Below are 26,083 nucleotides of genomic sequence, written 5' to 3' on the forward strand. Positions count from 1 at the left end.
AAGATAGGCAGAGTATGGATTTATGCTTAAATTCAGAAAGGATATGGTATTGTTCCGTGTAGAGGAAATCTACAGCATCTTAAATACTTCCAGAAATATTATCACAGGGAGTGAAACTGCCCCCACCCCGACCACACCCACTTTTCTGTCATTAACCAACCAGCCAGGTGAAAGATCTAGAGGTACCAGCCAGGCATGCTGAATGCTTTCTTTAACCTCTTATGGGACCAAATATGTTATGAAAACATAATTTTTGTTCTATTGTGTATCTCTATACACGGCACATGTGAGAACTGCAGAGTGAATGGAAGGGCCTAACAGTTAAGACTTGTGGAATTATTTATTTAGCTATACCCAGAGGTTATTTTGTGAACAAAAAGGTACCAGATCTTATTATTATGGAAGAAAGACAGCATTTTTGTTTTTACACCTAATATACTTACCCTTGATTTGCAGAAGCTTCCATATTTGCTTCAAGTTCTCATGTGCTTGTTGGCTTTGTGTCATTGTTGGTGTCAGTCTCTGCATGCCAACCTTTACCATGTTTTAACATAATCTTCTTGTTTGAACTATATCAGGGGCGGGCTGAGTAATCTGGTGAACAAAACAGACAAGCCCTATCTTTTTGGCATTTCGTACTAGTCATTATCTTACTTAACCAAGATTAGAATCTTTTTTCTTACCTCAGATTAGATTAGCAGCATTATCACTGGCCCCCACATATCTCATATTAAAAAGTTTTAATTTGATACACATACTTTTCAGAACCACAAAGATCAAAAATGAATTAACCTGTTCCTTGATGGTATCCAATCACTTCCTGTGCAATAGGTCACATGACTGCAGAACCGCCCTACCACACAGGAAGTGATTTCGTACTAGGAAGTCACAGCAACTTCTACTTCTTCATTTTTTTGTTCTTTGTGAAATCCACAGCAGCAACCTCTACTACAAATTCAGCAACATCAACAGTATTACTTGCATATACAGTAAGAGAGACTCAAACTGAACAAAGTGCATTATAGCAGGATATACACATACAGCCGCAGGATACAGCAACAGAGTATGGAGTCGATCTGAACACCTCAGTGAAACTTTTGTTGCCACAGTCCCTTATAATAAAAGTATAGATACATATTTTATATATTTTATTCATTCTCTCTCTCTCTCTCTCTCTCTCTCTCTCTCTCTCTCTCTCTCTCTCTCTCTCATTCCGTGGTAGTTTTCTTTTACACATGTAACACAGACAGTAGCCCTAGTGAATATTTTCCTTATAAATATGCAACACGGTTTTTGCGCCATGTTCACAGTACAAGGAATTAACAACAATGATGGCTGCAAAAAAAAGTTTAAATCTGTGATGTAGAAATGTACCACAGTAAATGTTACAATGCCGTACCACTGTGATGATACCTTACTTTACCTTTACAACGCTTTTACCAAAGCACTCCTCCAGTAAATGCAATCAATTCTGCCAGTTTTTGCCTCCACAGTTCCAGCATATTTTCTTTCCAGTTATCAGACTGTGTTAACTGTAGTTTTGCATCATATGACAATGATCATCTTGTGACATTCTTTGTCATATATTGGGATGTATTTTACAATATTTACAATAATTCTGAGTGGTTCTCATTGACACAAGTCTGTGTCAAAAATGTGTTTCATAGGAAAGAGCTTTCTTTCAATATGTCACACAGTCAGATACGCTCCTATGCTTCACATACTGTCCTGGTGCTACACTGATGTTTTCATGGTTCTGACACTAATACACATTGCTGTGATACGAAAATGTCATAAACTTATCCCCTAAAGTTATGAAGATTGGAATTGGAAATAAAATAAGGAAATAATAAAAATTATTCCTACTCAATCATCTGTGAGAGACGTTTTGGAGATGTTTTGTAGATTTTTAACTTATGCATTCCTGAGTGTGTAACTGTTCCCCTATTATCAATTAATCAATACTCCTACAACACCATTCCAACCCCAAGTTACTTTAACGTGATTCTGTACTGGTTCAAATCCCACCTCTGTCTGCTACTCACTGTGTGACCCTGAGCAAGTCACTTACCCTCCTTGTGCTCCATCCTGTGGGTGAGATGTTAAATCAATGTCCTCTTGTAAGCGACTCTGCACAAAAAACTTTTAACTTTGCTATAATTAGACCTTTTTACTTGTTTCACAGCTCTTGAGCAGTTGCATATTTCAAGTTAGCTATAACATTTGATAAGTAACTTGAACTGCAACTGTTTAAGAGCTGAAAATAAGTAAACATGTCTAATTAACCACATTATCAGTTTACTTAAGAGTCTAGTTCAGTAATTGAGAGCTTGGTTGGAATAAAAACCAGCAGCCACAGGGGGTCTCCAGGACTGAGTTTGAGAAGCCCTGGTCTATATGATAGTGGTGAAGAAAGGTCTTTTCCCGGTTTCCCTACTAATATAATATTTAATTGCATGCTTCCAGTCTTTTGGCAACTTTCCTTTATCCCAAATATCATTGTATAATCATAGTATGATTTTTAACGAATATTTAAACATTATGCTACATATTCTATCTTTCCTTGGTGATGTACTCCCCCATATTAAATTGTTCATTAACTGGTATACGTTCATCAATATATCTTTTAACAATATAACCATTTTTTTTCTACTTGTGTTTTCCTCTATTCCCCAAACTCTTTGCTCAAATTGTCATCACATTTACAAACTCTTTACCCAGTATATTAGCTTTACTGTTATTTGTATCTCCTATTATATACCCCACCTTTAAACCATGTATTGCCTGGTATACAGCTGTGTACTTATTTGCATTAAATATATGCATAAATTCCTCCTAGACAGAAGGGGGTGCTGTTCTGGACTATTTTGACTTTCAATATCGGAGGTAGCATATAAGAATGTTTCCGGAGCAATCCTTCCTCTTCACGTCTGCTACGGGTTGGCAACCATGGTGAGAATTTTGTCAGGGCCGGTTTATTTTGTAATCTACAGTAATCTTTGCAATTATGCGTATTAAGTATTCTAAACATGCAGTTTTCTTGTGAAACCAGCACTAAACTAACCATTCTACCTGGTATTTCTTTGTTCAAGTCCACTGTTTAGTGACATATTTTGATGTGAAATACGGTGCAGTGCTTACAGTACAGTGCTGGAAAATGGCCGCCTGCTGGCCGGTTTGGTTCACAGTTGAATTTGGTATTATAGTAAATGCTGACAGCAGAGTTGGGTTATGTGTTTTTGTGTACCTGTATTTAAACGTGTGTAAAATAAGAGATTGTGGAAACGTAGGCCAGCCTGTTTCTTAAAACGCGTTGTTGTCCTGGATAAAGCTCCGTACCCCGATTCTTGAATTACGCGTGTTTTCAGTTGCCGTTGTTCATAGTCAGACATGGTGTGATTCGATACGAAGTGTTATTTTGCAAACGTGTTTTTGCATTTTTCGTGGTTTTCTCGAGGATAGCCCGGCCCGGCCTATATGTTGTTAAGTCGAGTGTAGTGCAATTAATTGAAGTGTCGAGCAAGCTGTAATTGCAGCTTTATTTGTTTTTGTGACTGTTTCAAACATAATTGAGGGTTATTCTAGTACATCACCTGTCTTGTGAACACGGTAATATGTATCTGATCAAGTCCGTTTTAAGAGGTGTTTCCCGAAACAGTATTTAAATGTTTAAGTAGTTAACTGTTGTAGGAGATTCATTTATTGGAGGTTCTCCATTAGTGTCTCTTGAGATATTGAGCCATGCGTGTGCTCTGGGTTGCTTGAGATGAAGTCGTCTTGAGTCCATACGGAGACCTCACATGACGCTGCTGTTTGTGATTGAATTGTGCGTGTAAATGTAGGCCCCATTCATTTTACTAGAACATCGGCAGAATTGTCTAGTTTTGGTGAAAATCTGGAGCATGGTCGGTGGGATTCCATTAGTAGAAATCTAGTGAAACTCTTGTTTTGATACACACTGCATCAACAGTACCTGTTACTTTTTAGTAACACAGTGCTTATTTTCTGGGCCTTGTGTGGGCCTTTATACCACTTCTGCATTACACTGATGGAGCACTGTTAGGAAGGCTTCCAAAAAATAAAGTGTTTTTGTTTTAGGTGAACGTGCCAAAGACCCGCAGGACCTACTGCAGGAAGTGCAAGAAGCACCAGCCCCACAAAGTTACCCAGTACAAGAAGGGAAAGGACTCTTTGTACGCACAGGGTAAGCATGGGTGTCTGTTCTCCTATTCCATCCACCCACCCACCAAAGTGTCCATGCTACTTCTGCCAAAGAAATGTGGTTTTTGTCTTGTCAGTGGCTGTAAAACCATCTTGACTTGTAAGGCTTGACATTTCTGCAAAACCACCTATAACCGGAGTGCAGTATCACTTCAAGTGCCTCAACCACTCTCTGGTTAGAGTTGAGTTGTTTTGATGTTGCAAGCCAGCTTCGATTCAACTTTACTAAGTCAGAAAAATATCCCTTTTGTGTTTTCTAATTTGCCTTTTGGAAAATGAGATAGCTGCACTGATAAGTTGAATCTGTCAAGAGAAAAATCCACAACATTCCTGGAGAAATATTCTGAAGCTTTAATTTAAACTCATTGTTTTGTTTTGCCCCCTCCAGGTAAGAGGCGTTACGACAGGAAGCAGAGCGGTTATGGTGGCCAGACGAAGCCAATCTTCCGTAAAAAGGTGTGTAGGAAGAGCTACCTGGTCATGGAACTGAAGACTTGTAATTTGTCTAGCTAACTTAATTTAATGCTTCAGAGATAGTCACGTACCTCAGCCATGCACCACCATTGCTTCTTTAGATTAGTATGTGGGGTGGGAATACATTGTAAGCAGGCTAGTATGTCTTATATTTGAGCAGTGGTTTTTATGGTATTCAGAATAGATGGATTAATGATGACTGCGATATTGGGAGGCTTGTAGCCTGTTATTCCGTCACACTATACACTAAAACCTTAAGTTACGAGGGGCTCACTAATTTTAGTTTGTTTCTTGGCATGGCATGAAATTCCAAGGAAACCACTTTTTTTTTTAATTTCTTTTTTTGGGGGGGGAAAAAATCTTAACTCCTTTATCCCTTCCCCTGTAGGCTAAGACCACAAAAAAGATTGTGCTAAGGTTGGAGTGTGTGGAGCCCAACTGCAGGTCCAAGAGAATGCTGGCTATCAAGAGATGCAAGCACTTTGAACTGGGAGGAGACAAAAAGAGAAAGGTATGGCATGAAATCACACTGTTTTGGAAATGCAAAGAGGTTGACATGTTTGGGGGATGAAGGATTTTAAAAAAGGTTACTGTACACTGTAGCCCTCAAGCCTTTTGAGTGCATCTCTGAAAACAAATTGCATTGTTTTTGGGCTGCTTTGCTTTATAGGTTTAATTTAATAACCGCTAGTCTTTAATACAGTCTCCTTGATTGTGACCAGACTTTTTTTTTATATTTCAAATTGGAAAAGTGTAATACTCTTGTTGCATAATTGCATAGGGAGAATAACTAATAGATTAGATTATTTGCAATTGTGAATGATTTTCTTGAAATCTGCTATGCATGGTGGTGGGGAGTGAGGGTAGACACCTCCACTGTTGGTGTTTTGAAGCTTTGTATAGTATGCAAGGCTAAAAGTGCCGCCTTAATTCAGTTATGCAGTTCCTTGCTTTTAATTCAAATGGAACCAGCTAATCTTGGGACCACCTTTTATTGGTTTAGGTAATTTCTGGTAAAATGGTCAGATTTGTAGACTTATCTGGACTATAATAAACCCTGACACTTAAACTTCCCACTGTGTTTCTTGATGCTATTTCTCCTCTTCTCTTACAGGGCCAGGTCATCCAGTTCTAAGCTGCATCTTGTGTTTTTGAAATTAAATCTTGTCAATAAACAATTTGTTTCAAAACTGTTGTGCTTTTGTCCAAATCAGAAATACATGTGATTTTAACCAGTAATTACATTTATTTTACACCCAAGCAAAGTTTCTCTTTGGCATGGAGGTAGAGGAACCCATGTGGAATTGAAATAGAAAACCTGAACTGTTGCTCCTCCATCAAGGAGAAAGACTGAGATGCTGTACACCTTGCTGACTTCACATTTTAGTTGTTTTATTGAGCTAGAAACCACTGTCCTATAGGGAGGATGACTTAATGTGCTGGACTCTTGAAAGATTAAATTGAGCTGGTACACTGCAGTTCTATCAAAACACTATAGAGCAAAAATGTACTTCATCAGATGTGGCAGTGGAGGCCACAGTACAGCCTGTATCATCAGGAAATGTGGGTATCAAGTGTGACAGTAAAAGTAAATGGTCATGATGCCCTCTAACAACTATTTTCAGCATGGTAATACTGCAGTGGAGAAGTCTTTCCTACATAGTGTTGAAAGTTAACGGGCAATATTTCCATTGCTGCCACAGACGACTTTGTATTGTCTTCTGTTAGTGTCCTTGCAATAAGTGTCTGTAGGTGGAGGGACATCATCGATGCTGTCCAGCGTGCTCTTTGTATATAAGTTCATTGTTGTGTAGGGTTATTGAAGCCCTCTTATGTACTTTGGGGAAAGAACTGAAGGTGGGATTTTAAACGTACACAGAATAAGATGCAGTGTAATCAACAAGTGATTTTTAGAGCAGTTGGCACTGATATGCATTATGTTTTCCTGTCCTATTAAGAATAAAAGTAATTCCCATTTTTATATAAAGTATGTGTTTATAACAAATTAATGCACTTATCTGTCATATGCAATTTCTGATAAAGGCTGGTGTAGCCTGTGTTTTTATTATCTGCTTAATTGCATTGCCTTTCACACTTTATGCAGTTCTGCACATGGGTAACACTTTGATAAAATTTTGCTGTTGTGTCTGTTAATGGGGAATTTTACATACTGCTACAATACATACTGGATTTAAGTGTATACTGTACACAGTCCACAATCTTCTTTTGGCAAGTGATATTTTCAGAATTACAACATTCAATTCAAATACTAGTTAAATATAGTACTGTACCAACTACAGTACATATAAATGGAATCCTGCCTATCTTTAAAACTGTCCTTTCAGCAATGTATTTTTGACATTGTATTTTTTGGAACGCATCAGACTCATTTAACCATCACTGAAGTCCACAGTTTCAGGTTGGATATGTGAATGACTATGCTGCATATGTTAAGGCTGAACCACTCCCAAATTCATTAGGTGTCTATACTGTATAGTACCTGTCTGGGTGGAATGCATTGAAAATAAAACAGTTCACAAGATTAATTACTGTTGCCGTCAATTCCTAAGGCCGGGCATTACAATGTGGTGAGAGGAGTGCTATTAAGCAGGTTCTGTTGCACCGTCATAAATGAGTGCTTTTTATTTAGTGGTATAAAAGCCAAAGTTATTTGAAGAAAAACTTACAATACAGTGCATTCAAGATTTTACAATACAGTTTATTCTGTTTTTCTGTATTTTTCTAAAGGCAGCCCCTGATTAAACAATTCCCTTTATTGATACAAAAACCTAGAAAATACAACAAAACCAAAAGCATTCTGTCTGAACATTCCTACAGTATTACTCAATTAACTTGCAGGCAGGTTTAAGATAAATTCAAGTTGTTTTTGAAACACAACAGGTGGGTCTGAGACCCAATGCTGGTGCCTATACTGAATAAATGCAGTCAAGAAGACCAGCTTCTTCATATAAAACAGAAGTATATACAGACCTTTGCTACGAAGGCAACAGAAAGAGTTTATTTATTTATTTATTTTAAATGTTAGCCTGCTAAAATCACAGTCCATGTTTTAAGCATTTTCCAACTGTTTTAAGACAGTTTTAGTAATCCAAGTTAAATTTTACTTGTACTTCTGATGCAGCAATGTAACATTGCTAGTGAAATGCTTTTATGCTTTTGGAAATTACATGCATTAGAGGCACATTCACAAAACAGCCTGATAAGTTACAATCTGGTATAAAAAATAAGCTTGCAAACTTTAACCCTTTGCAGTCCATTTATTCAGCGCTTGTCAAGCGCATCAGGTCCAATTTATTTTCACACACGCCATTGAAAGGTTTTCTTGGCTTTTTCCGCAAAAAGAATGACTAGAGACCTGCGCTTTACGTCTTTAGGATTATGTTGAACTGTAATGGGAAAATTGTAACGTCAGACTTGGTCCGACATAGGACTGCAAAGGGTTAATAACATCGAGGTCTCTGCATTAGCTTACTAAATAAAACAAACAAAAAAAAAGCTTTGGTTTTTGGAATCCATGTGTTTCAGCTAAACTGACATGTTTGTACAAAGAATCAAAAAGATTTTAGGTTCTATTTGAATTCCAGCCATCAGCATGTACTAGCATTGCTGAAGCTGTCCTGTATTAAAATACAGAGTTGGGAGTCTTACGCTTCTTGTTCCAGTTCCATTTTTTTCCAGCAGCCAGATTCTCGTTCAATGTCACAGTGAACAGGATTGTCCCAGATGGGTTGATTTGGAGTTGTAGGGCTGAAAAGGGGTTGTGGACTCCCAGATCCTGGTAACTGGGAAGGATTTGGGTAACACTGCATGTTGGATGGCAGGCCTTCCAGGAGGAAAGAGTAGTCAGCAAGAGAGGAAAGTGGCGTGGGCCACCGATCTCCTGTCTGTTAAACACCGCGAACGCGAAGCGGCCACCTGACAGGGGCCGCTCCCATATGTCAAAGCTGTTGACCTGAAAATGAAGCAGAACAAAATTAACCTTGTTCACAGCCCTGCTTGATTCCCGCTCCACACCACCAGGCTGCAGCATACACGACACACTTTAGTTGTTACCAGGAATAGATTTGCTTTCCCAATTAATGCCAACACCAAAACCTTACTGTGGGCCTCTTATTAAAAAAGAGCTATGTGGAAGCTCTAACATGTAAAGTTTCTTTATCCTGCAAATGCTTCATGCATTTGAATAAAATAGCTTTAAAATGTAATGGGAGAATAAATCAAGTCAACTATGATGTATGCCTGCATGATAAAGGCAAATCTTCACAGATAGTTTCAGTTTCTTTATTAGCATAGAACACCAGCTGTGCACTTCAATGTTGCGGTTGTTAAACTAGATCTCCTACCCTGCCGATGCGGTAGCCCTGTCTGCCCAGGGGGTCCTGGTTGATGGCAATGAGGTGCTTGTTCTGCAGCAGCATTTTGGATTTGGGGTCAATACTGCGCAGGTCATTGGACATCAGCAGCGGTGCTGCCATCATCACCCACATTGCCATCTGGGATACCTGCTGGTCCCAGCTCAGCCCAAAGTTACCAATCACCAGCTGTGAATGAAAAAAAAATGTGCACAACACTGAGGCAGTATTTTATGCGTTAAACTTGCTGCCCCCCCCATTGTATTGCAAGCCAGTGCTACATCAAAAAGACAGCGTTTGAAACCAACTTATAGAATTGTTACAAAGAAACCAGAGCAGTAAGAGATGTAAGCATCTGCATATGGCAGCATATTAAATATACTATCACGCAGTGTCAGTATTAGTACTATTCAACATACGAGATGAAATTCCCCCATGTTCCAAATGTTGGAATTATTTGTTATTTAAAACGTAACTGAATATACATCTCACACACGCAATACCCTCTGTTGGATTTCTGAACAAATTCAAGCTTTATAATGCATATTAAAAGATCAGTTATTATTTACATCAGAAGAGCCATGTATGGATTATGGCTATTTGCGTAAACAAACATCATCTGCAATAGCAAACCAACAACAAGCGGCAGTGAAATATGCATACCATATCCGGGTCATTCCACCCTCCCGGTCCTGCCACTGGCACAATCAGATTCTGGTGGATCGCAGACCAGTCAATAATGCTTTTCACACTCTGCCAGGAATCATACACGTCAGCATAATTTCTCCAGTGGTTGCAGTACTGACGGATATCGGTATAGTTGGGCTGAAAACAAACCACTGTTTTAATTCATGAATATATCACTGACTTCAATATAGAGCGGCACACTTGCTAGGCACAACTTTTATGAGGATTAACACATATTGCAAGTAATGATCTACTGGTATTTTATTAGGACTTGCTATGACTATCAAAAAGCTAAATTACAATTGAATAACTTTGTCTAATAGAAATCAACATGTTCAAGTCTATAAATGTGCATCTATTCCATACCTGCTGAAAAGGCCACAGGTATAGAGGCCATTCACAAGAGTACAGAATATTCCTTCCAGTCTCATTCAGTGCCCTTGACATATTTTTATAACCTGGGGTGAAAAAAAAACACAAAAAAAACAAAGAACTGTGTGAATCTGCTTGACTACATTTAAAACAGCACTCTGCTCCAACTTGAAATGCCATATCTAACACTGCTTTCTAAATGGTTTGAGTATTGTTTACTAAGCTAAACCTTACACACTGCAGTTTCTTGCCCTATAGGTATTAAATGTATTTGAATGCTTTTGAAAAAATAGAAAACTAGACTTATGAACCTACAGATTGCACTCTAAAACTAAACAGTACTAGAATCTTCAAACTGGCAGACATTTCAGTACAAAACTGAACCCAAAATCTGTTGCAGTGGACATTAGGTTTAACTCAGGCAATCGAAGCAAGAGGATTATCTTCATGCCTCTGTCCCAGTACTCTACTCAACCCCCCCCCCCCCCCCCCCCCCCCCTCCCCCCCCCCCCTCCCCCCCCCCCCCCCCCCACCAGTATGTCTAACGTGCCAAAACTGCATCCGTCAAATTTCAGCAGGTCCACCTCCCATTGCGCAAAGGTCTCTGCGTCCAAGTCATAGTATCCATAACTCCCAGGGTATCCAGCACAGGTCAGATTGCCAACGTCCTGGTAGATCCCTAGTTTCAGCCCTTTAGAGTGAACCTGAATACAGACACAGGGCAGATTTTTATTTTACTAGTGGTGCAAGATCAGCAGACACACGTTTTAACGAACGCCTTCATTAGAGACTTAATACGGATTTCTAGATGGGTAGTTATTTGATTATCTGGAATAAACCCTGCATATTTCTCCTCAAGCCATTAATCCCTTTTACCCCGCAGATACTGTAGGAGGCACACCATATTCATTTTTCATGCGTAATTGCAGTCCCACTTCTCTCCAGCAGATGGGGCCTTTGTTAAACATCTTGGGGAGTGATTATTTAGTATGATGCAGTCATTTTTAATTTTTTTAAATATGCTGTTGTCGTTTCAAATGATAGTCCCCCTGGCTCATGTATATTGGCAACTATTATTACTGTACAATTTAACAACACATTTTGTAAAAACTGTACCAATAGTGCTTAAAAAATAACAAACAAAAAAAACAACTACATTTAACTTGGTTATTGCAGGAAGGTCAAAAAGGCTGTACAATCCTGTAAAAAGGTGATTTTACTGTAGTCACAATGGGGCAAAACAAAAGAATGGCTGGACTTAATAGACCAAAAATGTCAGTATTTGTTTTGAAAACAGAGCTATGTTCATGAAACTAAGTGAGCTTGATGTGCACTTTAATCAGTTTTCAAGCAGATCTAAACATTTTAGCATTACTACATGTTAGTAGCTTGCTAAGAAAGCTGTTAATTACAGCAAGTTGCTAATTGTAACAGGTATGCATAGCTTTTGTTTCTACTGGAACATTTAGAATTAAAGATAATTCTGACCACTTAAACAAGTGTGAACTGTGAACCTGCTCGTGGTGTTAATATGAGCCTGGCTTACGTAATCAGCGAGTTTCTTGATCCCGCTGGGGAAGCGTGTGGGATCGGCTTGCAGCTGATCCTGGGCATCCCGTTCCTGGGCGAGCCAGCAGTCGTCGATGCACACATACTCATAGCCAGCCTCCTTCCAGCCCTCCTGCACCATAATGTCAGCCATCTGCATGTACAGCTGCTCGCTGTTTAAACACAGGGCGGGTCAAACCAGAAGAGGGCATTTCCACGGTAGCACTTGTTTGTTTATTGCAAGACATTAACACTTCGTGCCATTAGATGGACTGCAATGTTAACAAGGGTAAAAGAGCATACTGCGGCCTTGTGCTTTGGACAAGGAAACATGGCAATTTAAGAGCCTAGTAGAGAGATGCGAGAAGGACTTTGTTTCATTTAAGGGTGTGGAGGCAAGTGGAACCTAGTGGTTTCGGGTCAGGAACAGAAAACACAGGGATTGCAACTGAGGCACTGGAAGGTACTGGATTGTCACCTTGTGTTTAGAACTGAAGGTCCAGTAGGTAGTGTGGTTTAGCATTAAGAATTGAAGGACCTGAAAGCAGAACTGGGAAGCTGTGGGACTAATTGGTTGCCAGTGAAAGCTAGTTGTTATGAGGCCTTATTTGTGGTACACAAGGCCTTTGAGCAAGAGGATCACTTCTCTCATTTACTGTATAATTGCAACACATCTAAAAATTACTATAACAGCCATTTAACAGAATGGACAATGTGTACAGAATAAAAACAAAACTGTTAAATCCAGCATCTGCTTTACAGATCCTGTTTCTTACAGAGAATTCTTATACTTCTCAAACTACGGGATAATGTAAGATTATCAAGTAAATGCCCTTGCCCATCTAAGGCAGGGAGAAAAACAAGACCAAGTAAAATATTGGATTTACTGATGGGAATTTGAGGGAATTGATTTCTGAAAGTTTACTGTAACAATTCCATGACCTGGCCTTGGTTGTAACGGTATAAGACACTAGAAATATTGAATTCATTATACACTACTAGGATTGACTTTTTACAGAGTTGCTTAGCGCAGAAAGTGTTTTTTGTTGTTTTGTTTTTTAAATCATTAAGACAAAACTTTTTTTTTTTGTATTTCTACATTTATAAAAAGTTTATAAAATAATGGTTTGATCAGTGGTGATCGGAGAACTTTTGAAATTTACATGGCTTCAGTTAAGACTAGTTCAGTCAATGTTACTTTAACTCATCTGTTGTCTAAATGCTGTCTGCAGTCTATTTCATAGCAATAGGTCTAATATTTTATATGTTTAAAATACATTGAGAATTTTTTTTTTTTTTTTTTTTTTTTGACATAAAAATGTATTTTATTACCGGTACAGCAATTTGAAAGGGTCAAAAACGGTTCAATGTTAAATATCCAGAGCCCACGTTTCTGCTGTATTCTGTCCAGTTTTATTTATTTTCTAACCCCGGGTGGTCAGGTGAGAGTGTCTGTTTAAAGAGTTCGGGGTCTAAGCTCCCAATAAAGCGACATTTCAAAAGAAAGTTTTATAAGAAAACAATCCTGACAGTTGAATAAATACGACACAATGTGAAAGAAAATAATATGTACTTCAGATATCACCAAATGTCCTTATATGCCCTTCTGGCTGCTATAGGGTCCTGCGGCAGTATAAATTAAAATGAGAAGTCACATTTTTCTGTTCTGAGAAATCTGACCGAAATGAAACCTTCAACAGTTATCAGAGCTTGTGAAATTCCCCTAAACATTCCCATACAAAGCGTCGTTTTAAGGAACAAATGGTTATTGTAATTAAACCAATAGTTTCTGTGACTTGGTGAAACTAAACCTCCAAGATACATGATGACCAAGGGAGTCTGATCCCAGTAAGACTACCAACTTAATTCCTGCAGACTTCCATAACAAAGTGCCCGTCTGCTCTACGATCGACCTGCTTCAAGCACTGTAGCCCCGGCGTGATGCAGTTTCTCTCAGGTCTACGCGATTGAAATAATTTGCTTGGGCTTGCGATTTCTCCGATGGACTGAGCTGGTATTAAATACGAACAAAAGCATTTGAAAATCTCCTGGTCAGGGCACCTTTGAAAAAGCCCTACAGCTCCAGGGGCAATAGTCCACATCTGCCTATATTTCTCCCTAACCTATATAACAAGTACTAAAGTCGTGACTTCACGTGTCTAGAACAGGACATTACTTTTATGATTCGCCTGTCTTGAGAAAAAACAGTGCTGCCTGCACATCTTATTCAATAACAAATGATTACAAAGTGTGTGGCTGTTGTAAATCGTGCTACACCTGAATAATCATTCCTGAGCTGCAATATGACTCGCCAGACGTAAAGTTGTTAGTGCCGCGCTGTGTTTTATTGGCGGTAGCTGATAAATAATAAATCAATCAGCGATATAACATATTATAACGTCATGATTGATACCACCGAAATATGATTTAAAAAAAAAAAAAAAAAGAAAAACAATTGCAGGGTACACCTTACCTTATACAATTGTGGGGATCGTTCACACAGTCAACGTTACACATAAACCTTTCCCAATGTAACCAGCCCATGGTTGGGGTCTGTGCAAGGCCATTGTCCAGTAAGTGGACAGGGCAGATCAATGCACAAATTGTTATTACTAGACTAACCCCAGTTTTCGCCATTGTAGTGCACGAACTACCGACGCCTTCACTACAATCAGCCTGAAGAAACTGGGTTACCCCCTTCTGCTCTTTGCAACCGTTTATTTCCTCTTGTTATTTAAGGACAGTACAATGAGCCATTCAGACGCTGGACTGGCGAGAAACAACCATTCAGTGACTGCAGGGGGCGGGACTATACTGTGTTATTGATTTGTATATTGTATAACACTATACGGAAGTGTATTCTCTTCCTGGTCTTGTGTTTACTAAATTCCTTACTTTCGGATAACTTCACTCAGACTGCAATCTCGCTAAATGTATTGGTGTCACTGAATAAAAAAAAATCACCTCTTTAAGAATATGCAAGAGATTTTATTGGACAGTGCCTCCCACGAGTGTGTGGTTAAGTGCTTTTAACCCCATTTTACCATCACAGGCGGAAAATTGCATCAAACAACAGGTGTTTACTAATTAATAAATGCCAAATTACTACTGTAGGGTGACCCTTCTACCTCAAAATAGATCATTCCCCCCTCTTCATATATATGAAAAATATTTAAATCAAAGATTGGGTGAGATATCTGTCTGACTCGTTTATCTATTCAGAGATTCTGAGGTTCTGAGTGAGGTAATACAAACAACAAACACCCAGCCACCAGTTCTGCATTTCTGCATTTGTCTCAGAAGGATAAATAGAATAGGAAACTGCTGATCTGATTATAAAGATGTAGCGCATCGTAGATGTAAATGATCTAGCTGCCGTCAGGGCATGTGGCCCACCGAAGTGATAAGATACCAGGAAGAAGGAAGAAACAATTTGATTTATTCTGTTCAAGAGCGTTATCCTAAATTCTGACTTTTAAAAGCAGCATTTTCTCAAAAAAAGAAAAGGAGGACCTGTGATAAAACTGGTAATGCTAATAAGAGGTGAGAAAATGGGTTTTAAAACCCAGGTTAGCACTCCTTTAAGGGAGAACATTGATAACTGGACAACGTGACCTTTCTCAAATGTCAAGGGTACACCTTTCAAAATAAACATTATCAAAGACTTCAATAAGGGATATACCTAATGGGGACAATTTATCATTCACTCCACTTAATATTAAGGCTGGAGCGAAGGCCCCAAAGCTCTAAATGTCAAATTTCAATTTTGCTCACCCCCTGATGAATGGGCCAATCGACCTACTCAGCTTCAAACCTAGTTTCTGCGCAACAAAAAGGTCTCAACTGTAACATTGATAGATTCTTCAATCTTTTGTTTCCGCAATACTTGGCTTACAATGGAGCGGTGCCTGACAAGGCTTGTTGCTTGGTAGCAATTCATGACAGATGCATCACTAGAGCTGCATGCTGGACTCTCTTGTTGGTGGAACTTTCTTGTCAATCTGCTCTGATGCACGTTCAGCCTGTCAAGCTGGTGTAGGAATTGTCAAAATGAAATGTTAAAAAAAAAAAAAAAAAAAAAAAAAAAAACTGAGTGTATGAAACTGAGGATTTACTCTACTATTTTCTCCAAATCCTTAAAAGGTATATAATTTAGCAGGGGGTACAATAACAGAAAATGTTACTCAGCTCTAATATGCAGCAAAAGACCTTTGGGAGAGGATTGATTTATATATATATCAGCCTGGTCCTTGCTGGGTTAATTCATTTTTGTCATTCATTTATACAAATGTGGGCTAAACACCATGACATTTGTACACAATGGCCCTTGAACAGAAACAGAAATCTTCTGTAATAGGATTGTTGGTAATATATGTACATGTATATGTATTTTTTAAATTGCCTGCTTAGTGACATAGGGGTCTGTCGTTTCTTATTTATGTCCTGTTTAATTAGGGACACATCTTGCTTCATTGGTGTAATTGGGCACTTTCCTTAACCAGACATTTCTTTTTAAAATCAAGTTCCACTTAAAAGGCTTTTCTTTTACGCTGCAACAAACCAACCTGGGGACTTGCCAGTACATTTTCCCAGTGACTGTTCCTTTCACTTTACAAAGAAAGGGGACTGACTCCCAGGTCTGGTGATTGGTATGATCTGTGCTGACCTGCTTGCAGCTGTAACTCAGCTCTAATATGACCACGTGATTTGGACTGGATAACTACTTGATTGGTGGTGAAAAGTTAAATAGTTCAGCCGCCTCCTTCTTGCAGCTGTAGATAGTTTTTTGAATGTCATTTACAAACTTAAAACACAAACAGAAAAGAAAACAAATGACATGCATCCCAACTTTTGGACGCCCATATGAAAAACCACAGCAAGAGGGAAGGTGTATATCCGGTTGCAGTTGCAAATATCTACCATACTTGCTTGTCTCGTTATAGAGATCTGCATGTTCTGATTCCTGTGCCACTGAGCTCTCACATTGAATGCAAAACAGTGCGAAAGAAAGCCGTCAGCAACACAATTGATTAGTATAGTTCCTTTCTCATCAACTCATCAGGTGGACTTTTTTAAAATATGCAGCGATCCAATGCTTTTCAATAGGCTGTTATACCGTATGGGAATCAGCCACTACTCTCACATCTCGGATCTACATTGGCTCTGAAACAGAGGTCAAACCAACACGTTTTATTTAACACCCCTCTCAGTTTTGTCCGTTTTCAGTCTGGTGTACTGATTATGCTCATATTTAGAGGCAAACTCTCCATCGCACTACAATGAGAAGCAAGTGGCTCTTACTGTACTCATGACAATGAGCATGCCTACATATGTTTAGACAGACTGCAAGATCCATACTAATTACATTTGAATGTGAACTGAAGATAATTGTTGGACACTGCAGTTTCAGATCTCCAATAAAACTGCCATATTGCAGTATTTTTTCCTAATTGAATTCACTTTCACAGTGATTAAATGGCTATAATTTTTCATATGAACACTCGCAAAAGGTAACATAATTACCAATAAATACCAGCATCCTCATATTTCCAGAAAAAGATAAATTATGTCTTTAATTATAATTTTATGTCTGGTCCGCAGCAAAAATAGTGTCCGGTATAGGTTTTGGCCCCCATTACACATAAATATTATTAATAATTATGATAAAGTAAAGAGACTGCTCCAGTAGGAGGCCCCTGTGTGTGTGCTTCAATATATTGTGAAAGAAATCAATATTAATAGTGTGATCAATACTCATTTTGTACTCCTTTAAAAGGCATATAGAAAAAGTGACCTTCAGTTACAATTATTACAATGCTGCTGTGTTGCCATTCCTAACCTAACCTTTTTAAACAGGCGTTAATGATTTTATTTTCTCTTTTAATTAGATATTACTGCTTATTTCAATAATCTGGGCTGTTAAACGTGTATGGCAAAATCAGTGGACAGCAAAATCAGCAGTAATTTTAAACAGATACACCCCACACACTACTTGAGTAGATTGGCAGAAGCAGTTGGTTTTCATTGAAGAAAAATGTAAACAATGAAATAAAATAAGTTCTGCCTTTTAATTCTATGCATGTGAACATATGATAATAATACATACTTACATATACAAAAAGTACAGTACAATGTTGACTTTACAATGCTAGATTGTGTCTTAAACTTGTTAACGATTTATCCTTGGGCTGTGATAAATTCTTGCAATTACAAGAGCAAATCTGAGAAGCAATATTAATTTGGTTCACATCAATGCACTTTCTGGCATACAAATGCTTTATTGATATAGCCCAATGAGGTCCTTTTCTGGCTGGCCACAGCAAGGCTAATGTGAAGGCATGGCTTCTGACTTCCATCTAGCTGGCCTTCATTTGATACTGTTGAGGGGTTTGTGATTCAAGAAGCACAACTGGAGCTTTGCAGGGAATTCTTACATACAGGATTGCTTGCCCTGCAGCGTGCCTGACCATAGCGACAGTGTTTCATTGCCCCAGCTTTCTTGATCACTGCATTCTCAAACACCTGGTTTAGATTATTCTCAGCAGCACACGGAACAGTAGAAAAGGGAGTTGCATGTCAAGCGTACCAATACACAGTAACCAAGAAGCAATGGAGCATCTACCCCCCATCACTGTTTAATTAATAGAAATATGTACACAACAAAATAGAATCATGAAATATAACATGTTGCCCTAATACTGGGAACAGAGGCACTGCAGTACTAGCCAGGTTTCAAAGTGATTGCACCAATCATACAATTAAATCAAGCATTGGAAATAATGCTGTAAAAGCAGGCAGACAGGATGGGGGAAGTTTTGATCACCCATTGCTTTCCTCATCTTGGGATATAATTGCACTGCATTACATTGCTGTGGCAGCATAAATGACCTGCAAACTGATTTAGAGTGCACTTGTAGATAACTCTAAGACCATGAAATGATCTCCCACTGGTGAGACTTAGCCAGACACATTTGTGATGCACTGTAAAATGAAAAGGAGGAAGCACAATCTCACTGAGGAGACAACTTGTTGTACAACAGCCTGCTGAGACCAGACAGGCTTTTGACTACAAAACATGGGATTCCTGCTGGCCTGTTTAAATAGCATCTCCATTCTAGAATTCTTGAAACTGTATGTAAGGGAAAAATGGAGAGATTGACCTTTGACAGCCCTTGTGTCCTATTTAATTTATAATAGACTTTTTCAATATTTGAAAGTATTAATATTTTAGGAGGAAGAAAATACAAGAAAATGCTGAAAAAATGAAGAGGGGCTTTGAGGAATAAATGCATTTAATAGAAAAACTGGATTAAACTACTTATAACAAATAAAGTAAAACCCTGCTGTGCATAAGGCTGCAGTTTTTCATTTAAACCACAAGAGGGCTGCCACTAAAACCCCTTATTGTGTAAAACTGGGTAGTTATTGTTTCTTACGCTGTATAACAGCTATAGCAAATTAAAATTGCTATGAATTTTGAACAAGCACTGCTCCACACCTGGCTCCATTAATGTGTTGCCTACATTACCAGGACAATATGGGTGCGATCGTTAGTTTCTGTTTCAAGTTGGTCAGAGCTGGTTATGTAGCCTTTAAGCTGGTCATACTGGTTCAAAAGATTTCTGTTTTTTTGCTGGCTGAAGAAAAGTACATTTCAGAGTTCAATTTGACAGTCAGTTGACTTTTGTATACAGCGCATTGACCTTCAATCTGAAGTCAATGTAGCTGCTACCTTGGTTTTTATAAACCAGCTAAAACTAATAACAGAGGAGAGATTGGGTGTGTATTATAAGACAAGTTTTAAAAATGGTACTGTCCTAGAAAATACAGAGGGCACAGTCTTTTACCGGGTAGACACAGAAAAATGGACTGTTCTTTGAGAAACAGGTCAGTGGACATCCTAAAAGCTATGTATTGACTCAGTGGGCCAAATCAACAACAGGACAAAAAAAAAGTCTCTGTAAGCTGCCAGCCTTGACTTTACTTTTTAACATTCGAGTGGCATTCTTTTTTTTTGTTGGAGCTGAAATTTCCATCTTCTGAGAGGAGCCGGTAAAACCCATTACCTCGGTAACACTTGAGCACCAAGCGAGAGAGGATGGGAGTCTTTCGGAGAAGGCGAGATTGGATTAGAATTAGTTTGGATCCTGTTTTAAAAAAAAAAAAAAAAAAATTTGCCTCAAGTGGAAGAAATTGTTCCAGCAGGGCTATCAGGCCTTGTAAGATAGCTGGAGTCATTTTCACAGCAAACAAAAAAATGAATTTAGCAAAGGTAATCAGTGGCCTCCTGGGATGGCGCTAACTGCGCTTGCACAGTGAACTTGAGGATAAAGGTTGATTTACCAAATTGCAGTTCCATGCTGTTTTATGCTGAAAAGTTAATTTTTAATTGGAGCTTCTGCAAAGTACATATTAAGGGTGTGCATCATGACCTTCAGCATTAAGGGAAACATTGAAGTTCTCTTTAAAAATTATAGCTCAATTAAATAATGTAAACCTGCTGTGCAAACATTGTCAGTTTGGTTACTCCAATGTGCAGGTGATTTAATTCCTCTTAATCCTGTAGCTTGCTGATTTTTGTTACAACCGTATTCTATTGTCAAAGTAAAACACCATTATAATCAGATCTAAACAATAAAACCTTAAAGGGGATGTGATTTTAGCCACAACATTCACTTCTAATATATTGTCAGCTCATGTATGTTCTTCAAGTTTTGTAACAGTAATACATATGTTTTTGTAAGTCATATATATATATATATATATCTATATATAATGTATTTTCTGTAAGTATATATTATATATATATTATATATATGCGGTAATATCTGCCCATATCTATATTAAATTTATTGGACGACAACTGTGCAGTCAAAAGGGCTCCTTCGTACAGCAAATAGTGAAGCTACACAGCTTTTACTATAGCTGTCTGCATTGACGTATCACATTCATCTGCGACAGAAGTATGAACCAGCATTTAAAACCTTTAAAAAGCACTCCAACCCACAACGCCTCCTGTTAATGAAGCAGCCATTGTCAGACTATCACAGTGATGACTGTTTATTGCTTCCAGCCTTTTCCCTTCTTCTCTGCAGCTCCGGGGAGCAATTAGAGCAACTTCATCATATTTATTTACTATGTGCCTTCAATGTCATTCTCTTGTACCTGCAGCAGCCCCCCCCCCCCCATACACAGATGGTTGTATCAATCAAGCTGACAGGTTCATATTCTGGGTGGGAGTCTTCTTTGTGCATATGAGATGAAGACCAGTCTGCTGGAGGCTTTCTCCCGGCGTTGATGAGGTAAAGCTCCCAGTGGCTGAGGCAGCCTTTCTGTTACCCAGTAACTGGGTGGATATTGTATTGACTGGAGTGACCCTGTCGGTATTGTGGTGGATGAGAGATGGAAAAGGCATTTTCATCACTCGCTTTAACTGTCAATGACGGCATTTATGGATAATTTGAATAATTTGAATATTTTTTATGGTCAGTGACCATTTAGTAATTTTTTTTTTCCCACATTCAGAGAAAGAGAGAGATCTGTGGCTGACTGTACATGGAGATTGACACTGTTCAGATTTCTAAAAAAAAGCAGTTCAAAGAATCCAAACAATTCCATGCAAAATTATAACATTTGCATGGCTACGCGCTCCGGTGTATATAGGACTAAAGCTGTGGAAGGGAAATACACGATGTCGCAAATGACATCCCGCACGTAAAAAAAGCACAGGAGCTGACTAACTCTGTAGAAATAATTACACCACCAGGTTTGGTTGCCAGATGTTTGTTATACAGCCTATCACTGCAGGGGCTTCTCCTGAGAAGCGACAAAGCATGCAGTGTTTTTGAATTAGTCTTTCATTCTTGAAGGCAATAAAACATATACGATTTGGTTTCATGATGTGAGGCCCTGAGAATCGACTGGAGGGGGTGTTTAAGAGCACTCAGCGAGACCCCAGCACTTCTCTCCTTTCCTCCTGGATCCTATAGAATTGTTACTTTAATCTGGTCTTCCTTTCGGCATACTCTGGTTACCATAGAAACAGGGGCTCCCCTCCCGCTGAGAGTAGAAAGTGGAGTGTAAAAAAACCCCAAAAAACATACCGTACTGTTCATAAAGTTTCCCTTTGAGATTTCTTTTTTTTTTCTTACTCAGAAATATCTTATTGGTTTCTTTCCAAAAAAAAGGTGACAGAGCAAGATGAAAAAATATATTTCTCAGTTTTATTGATGACATCAACTGTACACACATGCATATATTAACAGAAAGATACATCTAAAAAAAAAAGGTCCTGGACATTTAATTTTTTCCCTAATGTATTCCAATTTCCATTATACCTTTTAGATATTCGAGACCATCTGAATACCAGGCTATTATTAGAATGTTTTATATTTTTTATAACACCCCTTCAAGTAATCCAGAAAAAAAAACTAATATGATTTTTTTCTTGACCAATATGGTAAGTGCAACCTGCTTTTTTTTGGCAGTACAAATCTATACATGAATGTTTGTGTGTGTGTGAAAAGCCATCCCAGTCCAAAATGAAACCCTTGAACTCCCATGTACTTCTAGGGACCCACATGGAAAACCACTACAATTACACTGCTGTGAACTACAGGTTTAATTTTCATAAAAGGATTATTGACATTGAATATTTTGTCATCAACCCAGAACTACAAAGATGCAAATAAAGCAAACAGATCACATTCCCTTTCCAATCTTCCGTGATAATGGGGTCATCCAATTTATCAAGTGGAAAGTCAGAAAAAAAAGATCAGGTTTATTTGGGAAACATTATAAAGTAGGTTTGCTACTCATGAGGAAAGTTTTCTTTTTATAACACAAGGAATTCATAACAGGGCTGAATGGCGAGATAAGCTTGTCTTGATTGAACACTTTATTAGGAAAGAAAAAAATGCACTAATGACGATTTTGGAGTAAATAGCTTTGAGCCCTTTGGGCGTTTAAAACTGAGAGGCAGAAATGAATCAATTGACCTCCTTCTGTCCTCACAGTGTAAAGCCAATTAGACCACCACTGTAAAAAAGGTGTTGCAGCTTAGCTTTGCTAGCCTCTGTGATATCATTATATAAAACAATAGATACATTCAGTGCAAAAATATGGATAAATACAGTATGGTGAAACATCTGCATGTAAAGTGTCAGGCTTAAATCTTAATTACATTGAATGGGATTTTGCTAATTTAGAGTAATTAATGAGGACATCGCCTGTTATAATAAGTGGTTAGGAGTGTTTGTTACATTTTCAAACGCCAAACTGACCTTAACAAATAGCCTGACATCTCATTAGCATGCAGAATGTGGCATTTTCAAAATTCTAATGTCATATTTAAACAGGCATTTTCCCTGTACTAATTAGCATAGGATAAAATGACCTTTTATTTATTGAGGGGCTCTGAAATGGCATTTGAAGCCCAAGCAATTGTGTTTGAATATAGACTGAACAAAGTAGACAAACCTTTCGATGGGTCACTTTTTTGAGTTCATTTCGTATTTAATTCAGGTTTTTATGTTTGGCGATTGGGTGTTATAGAGCAGTGAGACATGCTGGAAGAACTTTCCTCTTCAAGAGCTGGGGGGGGGGACGGGGAACAGGGAACGGGACTCTTCCAATAGACAGAGGCCTCACAATAATCAGAATATACTAGAAAGGCACGGTATTTAATTGGCTAGTTCTCCTTTATTCACTTCGATACTGATTGGAAGGTGCAGCCCACTTTTCATCACTGTAATTATCGAACCATGTCATAGCTGAATCACAGGAAGGTATTATACATAGTATAAGGATTTTATAGATTTTACTAAAACAAGTTGCAGAATTATGAGATTATGCACAAAATGCAAAACCAGTCAAAACGAGTCTGGTTAAAGTTAGGGGGTGACTGGTTAAAATTCAAGCCAGTAATTGTGTTCTCCCTTTAGAGCGTGACTGACTGACAGATTTGATGAATGCATAAAAACAGACATTTTGAATGACAACCATTATAATTAATGCAAATTATTTTATAAAAGAGTAAAACCTAACTTCCTTTAAGTTTTCTTTTTTTGTTTTGTTTTACAGATCACATACTTTATTAATGCCATTCATAATTAATTTAAATGGAACCCCACGGGAATAATAGTTTTCCATTGACATTTCCATGCTACCAAACATTGAGTAAAATCACTATTTGAATCAAAGGCCTATGCTTTCACATCACATACAGAAAACATTAAAATAAAATAAAAAATAGAGTAGTGAAGTCAAGGGATCTGTAGCTTTGGTTGTTTGGGCAACTCAAGTTGTATTATAGTTCCTGACTTATATATTCCTGAAATGGTAATGGATACTCTATTTGAGTAGTAACTGCTCACTGTGCAGTAGTTCCTCAGCTGCAGACAAGCAGTCCCAGGGGAAGGGGAAGCTTTGTGTTTCCTAACAGTCACTCAGCTGGGATGCTGAGTGAGTGGGAAGAGGGATTATTTTTTACATCTATCCACTTTGCCTGAATTCAAAATGAAACTGTCACAGCCAGACACAGCATTGTTAGTTGTATAAAGTCCTCCATGACTGGCGCAGAAAGTCTTACGCTAGATGCCTAAGATACAGCATGTTTTTATTTTTTATTTTCTATGAGTAATTCATTATTTTGTGCATTCTGATACAGCAAAGCACATAGATTGTTTCAGTTTCATCCCAGGAGTATTGACACATGTAAGAGGTCAGTTAAAGTTTCAATGGCCAGATGCTAGAGACACAAATGAATGGAAGATTATGCGGAACGATAGATAGCTGCTTGTAGTGTGGATTGATTCATGCAGTCCAGTGATGAATGGAACACTTTGAAAGATGAGAGAGTGACAGTGCTGGAGCCCTCTGTTTATTCACAGGTTGGGGAGAGTATGGGTGAGCATCATGGGGCCCGGATTCCCCTAATGACCCTGCTGCTGATAAGTGATGACCTGCACCTGGATGGGAATTACTCTTGTCAGGGATGAGAGGGTCAGTGACACCTCCATTCAGGTTCATTTCAGAGCAGAAAAGTAACTCCTGCAACAGTATAAAACAAGATTTCCCACTTTCCCTCATTCAGTTGTATTGACATTTCCATTCATTTAGGTTAGGCTTCCAAGTTTCCGGTACATACAATATGGAAACAAATGCAACAGTAAAAGGAAAATAGTCTTATAATTGTTTTTCCATGCATATTTGCAGTTGACCATGCTCAGAATAACCATTTAACATGATTTTCTTTTTTTAGAATACTGTTACTGACCAATAAGTGATATATGATGCTTTCACAATGCTTTTGCAAAGCTTGACTATACTTTGCTAAGTAAACATATATAGGGGTAGGAACTACTAAACATAAAGTACCCACAGAATGAGAAATTGTTATGCAGAAGAGGTGCACCTTGTGACATGTGATTGTCTGAAAATAAAGTTTTGAGAAATTAGGTCTACACATGTCTTTATTCCAGTGATTCTGGATATTAGCAATGGAAGAATATTCTTGTTGCTAAGAAAGTGCTCTCTGTTTTAACACACCATCAATACAATGTTTATTGGCTAAATTGACATGCGAACAACGTTCACCAGACACAGAAAAAAATAAATAAATCAGTGTTTAAAAAATATAATGAAAATGTGAGTGTGAAAGAAGGAAATCTGATACTGTCAAGCTGCATATGAATGTTTCATAAAAAGAGCAACCCATATTTGTACATTTTCTTGCTTGAAATAGGTGAGTTGTAAAGTACTGTAGTGAAAAAAAATGGAAATGTGGCATTGTGATGGTAATAGACCTTGACCTGAGGCCTTATAAATCTGTCAGTAAAACTTAAAAGGCTAGGATACTGCTGAATGGGATCGCGCTGCACTGTCACCGTGGATAAAGGGCAGAATTGAACAGAGTTTAAATAAGATGGCATTGATTTTATTTATGAATCCTAGTGGGATCTTCCCTGGCCATTGATCACAAAGCCTGACCTCGTTAAATTATGCTCTAAAGTCACGCTGATTGCACCCCTGGGCATTTAAAGATAGACATTTTAAAACCATGTGTTTCACAATCCTCCAGACATTGGGCACACAAATAGCAAATCAGTATTGCTCATTTTGTTACCTTGGTCCTGTGAGTCTTTTAATACTAAGTCATCTCATGGTTTTCTTAATTAAATCAATCGATCAATCTTAAAGCTGTGTCACAGAACAGATATGATTGATTAATAGCTTGGCTGCATAAACTAATGGTGTCTGACTGCAGCTGACAGATACATCTAGAACTGTAATTTCAGACTTTTCTTAAAAGAAGCACTAAAAGACCATTGATCCTTCCAGCTGCCAGGCCTGCGGTCACACACCAAATTATTCTCTGACTCTTAGATGTGTTGTAGTATTTGACAGAA

General features: G+C 38.2%; 2 protein-coding genes across 2 annotated transcripts; one reads left to right on the forward strand and one right to left on the reverse strand.

Annotated features, from left to right (window-relative positions):
- The first annotated feature begins 2,871 nt into the window (after positions 1-2,871).
- Positions 2,872-5,885, forward strand: LOC121295540 (60S ribosomal protein L36a). Its single transcript, XM_041220290.1, has 5 exons — positions 2,872-2,952; positions 4,099-4,204; positions 4,610-4,677; positions 5,084-5,206; positions 5,810-5,885. Exons 1-5 carry the CDS (start codon positions 2,950-2,952, stop codon positions 5,828-5,830), a joined length of 321 nt encoding a protein of 106 aa, XP_041076224.1. The 5' UTR covers positions 2,872-2,949; the 3' UTR covers positions 5,831-5,885.
- A 1,438-nt stretch (positions 5,886-7,323) lies between these two features.
- LOC121295539 (alpha-galactosidase A-like) lies at positions 7,324-14,394 on the reverse strand. Its single transcript, XM_041220288.1, has 7 exons — positions 14,149-14,394; positions 11,674-11,848; positions 10,657-10,831; positions 10,122-10,216; positions 9,732-9,893; positions 9,060-9,257; positions 7,324-8,668 (listed from the first exon to the last, which is right to left on the reverse strand). Exons 1-7 carry the CDS (start codon positions 14,310-14,312, stop codon positions 8,339-8,341), a joined length of 1,299 nt encoding a protein of 432 aa, XP_041076222.1. The 5' UTR covers positions 14,313-14,394; the 3' UTR covers positions 7,324-8,338.
- Between the last annotated feature and the right edge of the window lie 11,689 nt (positions 14,395-26,083).

Source organism: Polyodon spathula, chromosome 20, assembly GCF_017654505.1.
Source record: "Polyodon spathula isolate WHYD16114869_AA chromosome 20, ASM1765450v1, whole genome shotgun sequence".
NCBI classification, from domain to species: Eukaryota; Metazoa; Chordata; class Actinopteri; order Acipenseriformes; family Polyodontidae; genus Polyodon; species Polyodon spathula.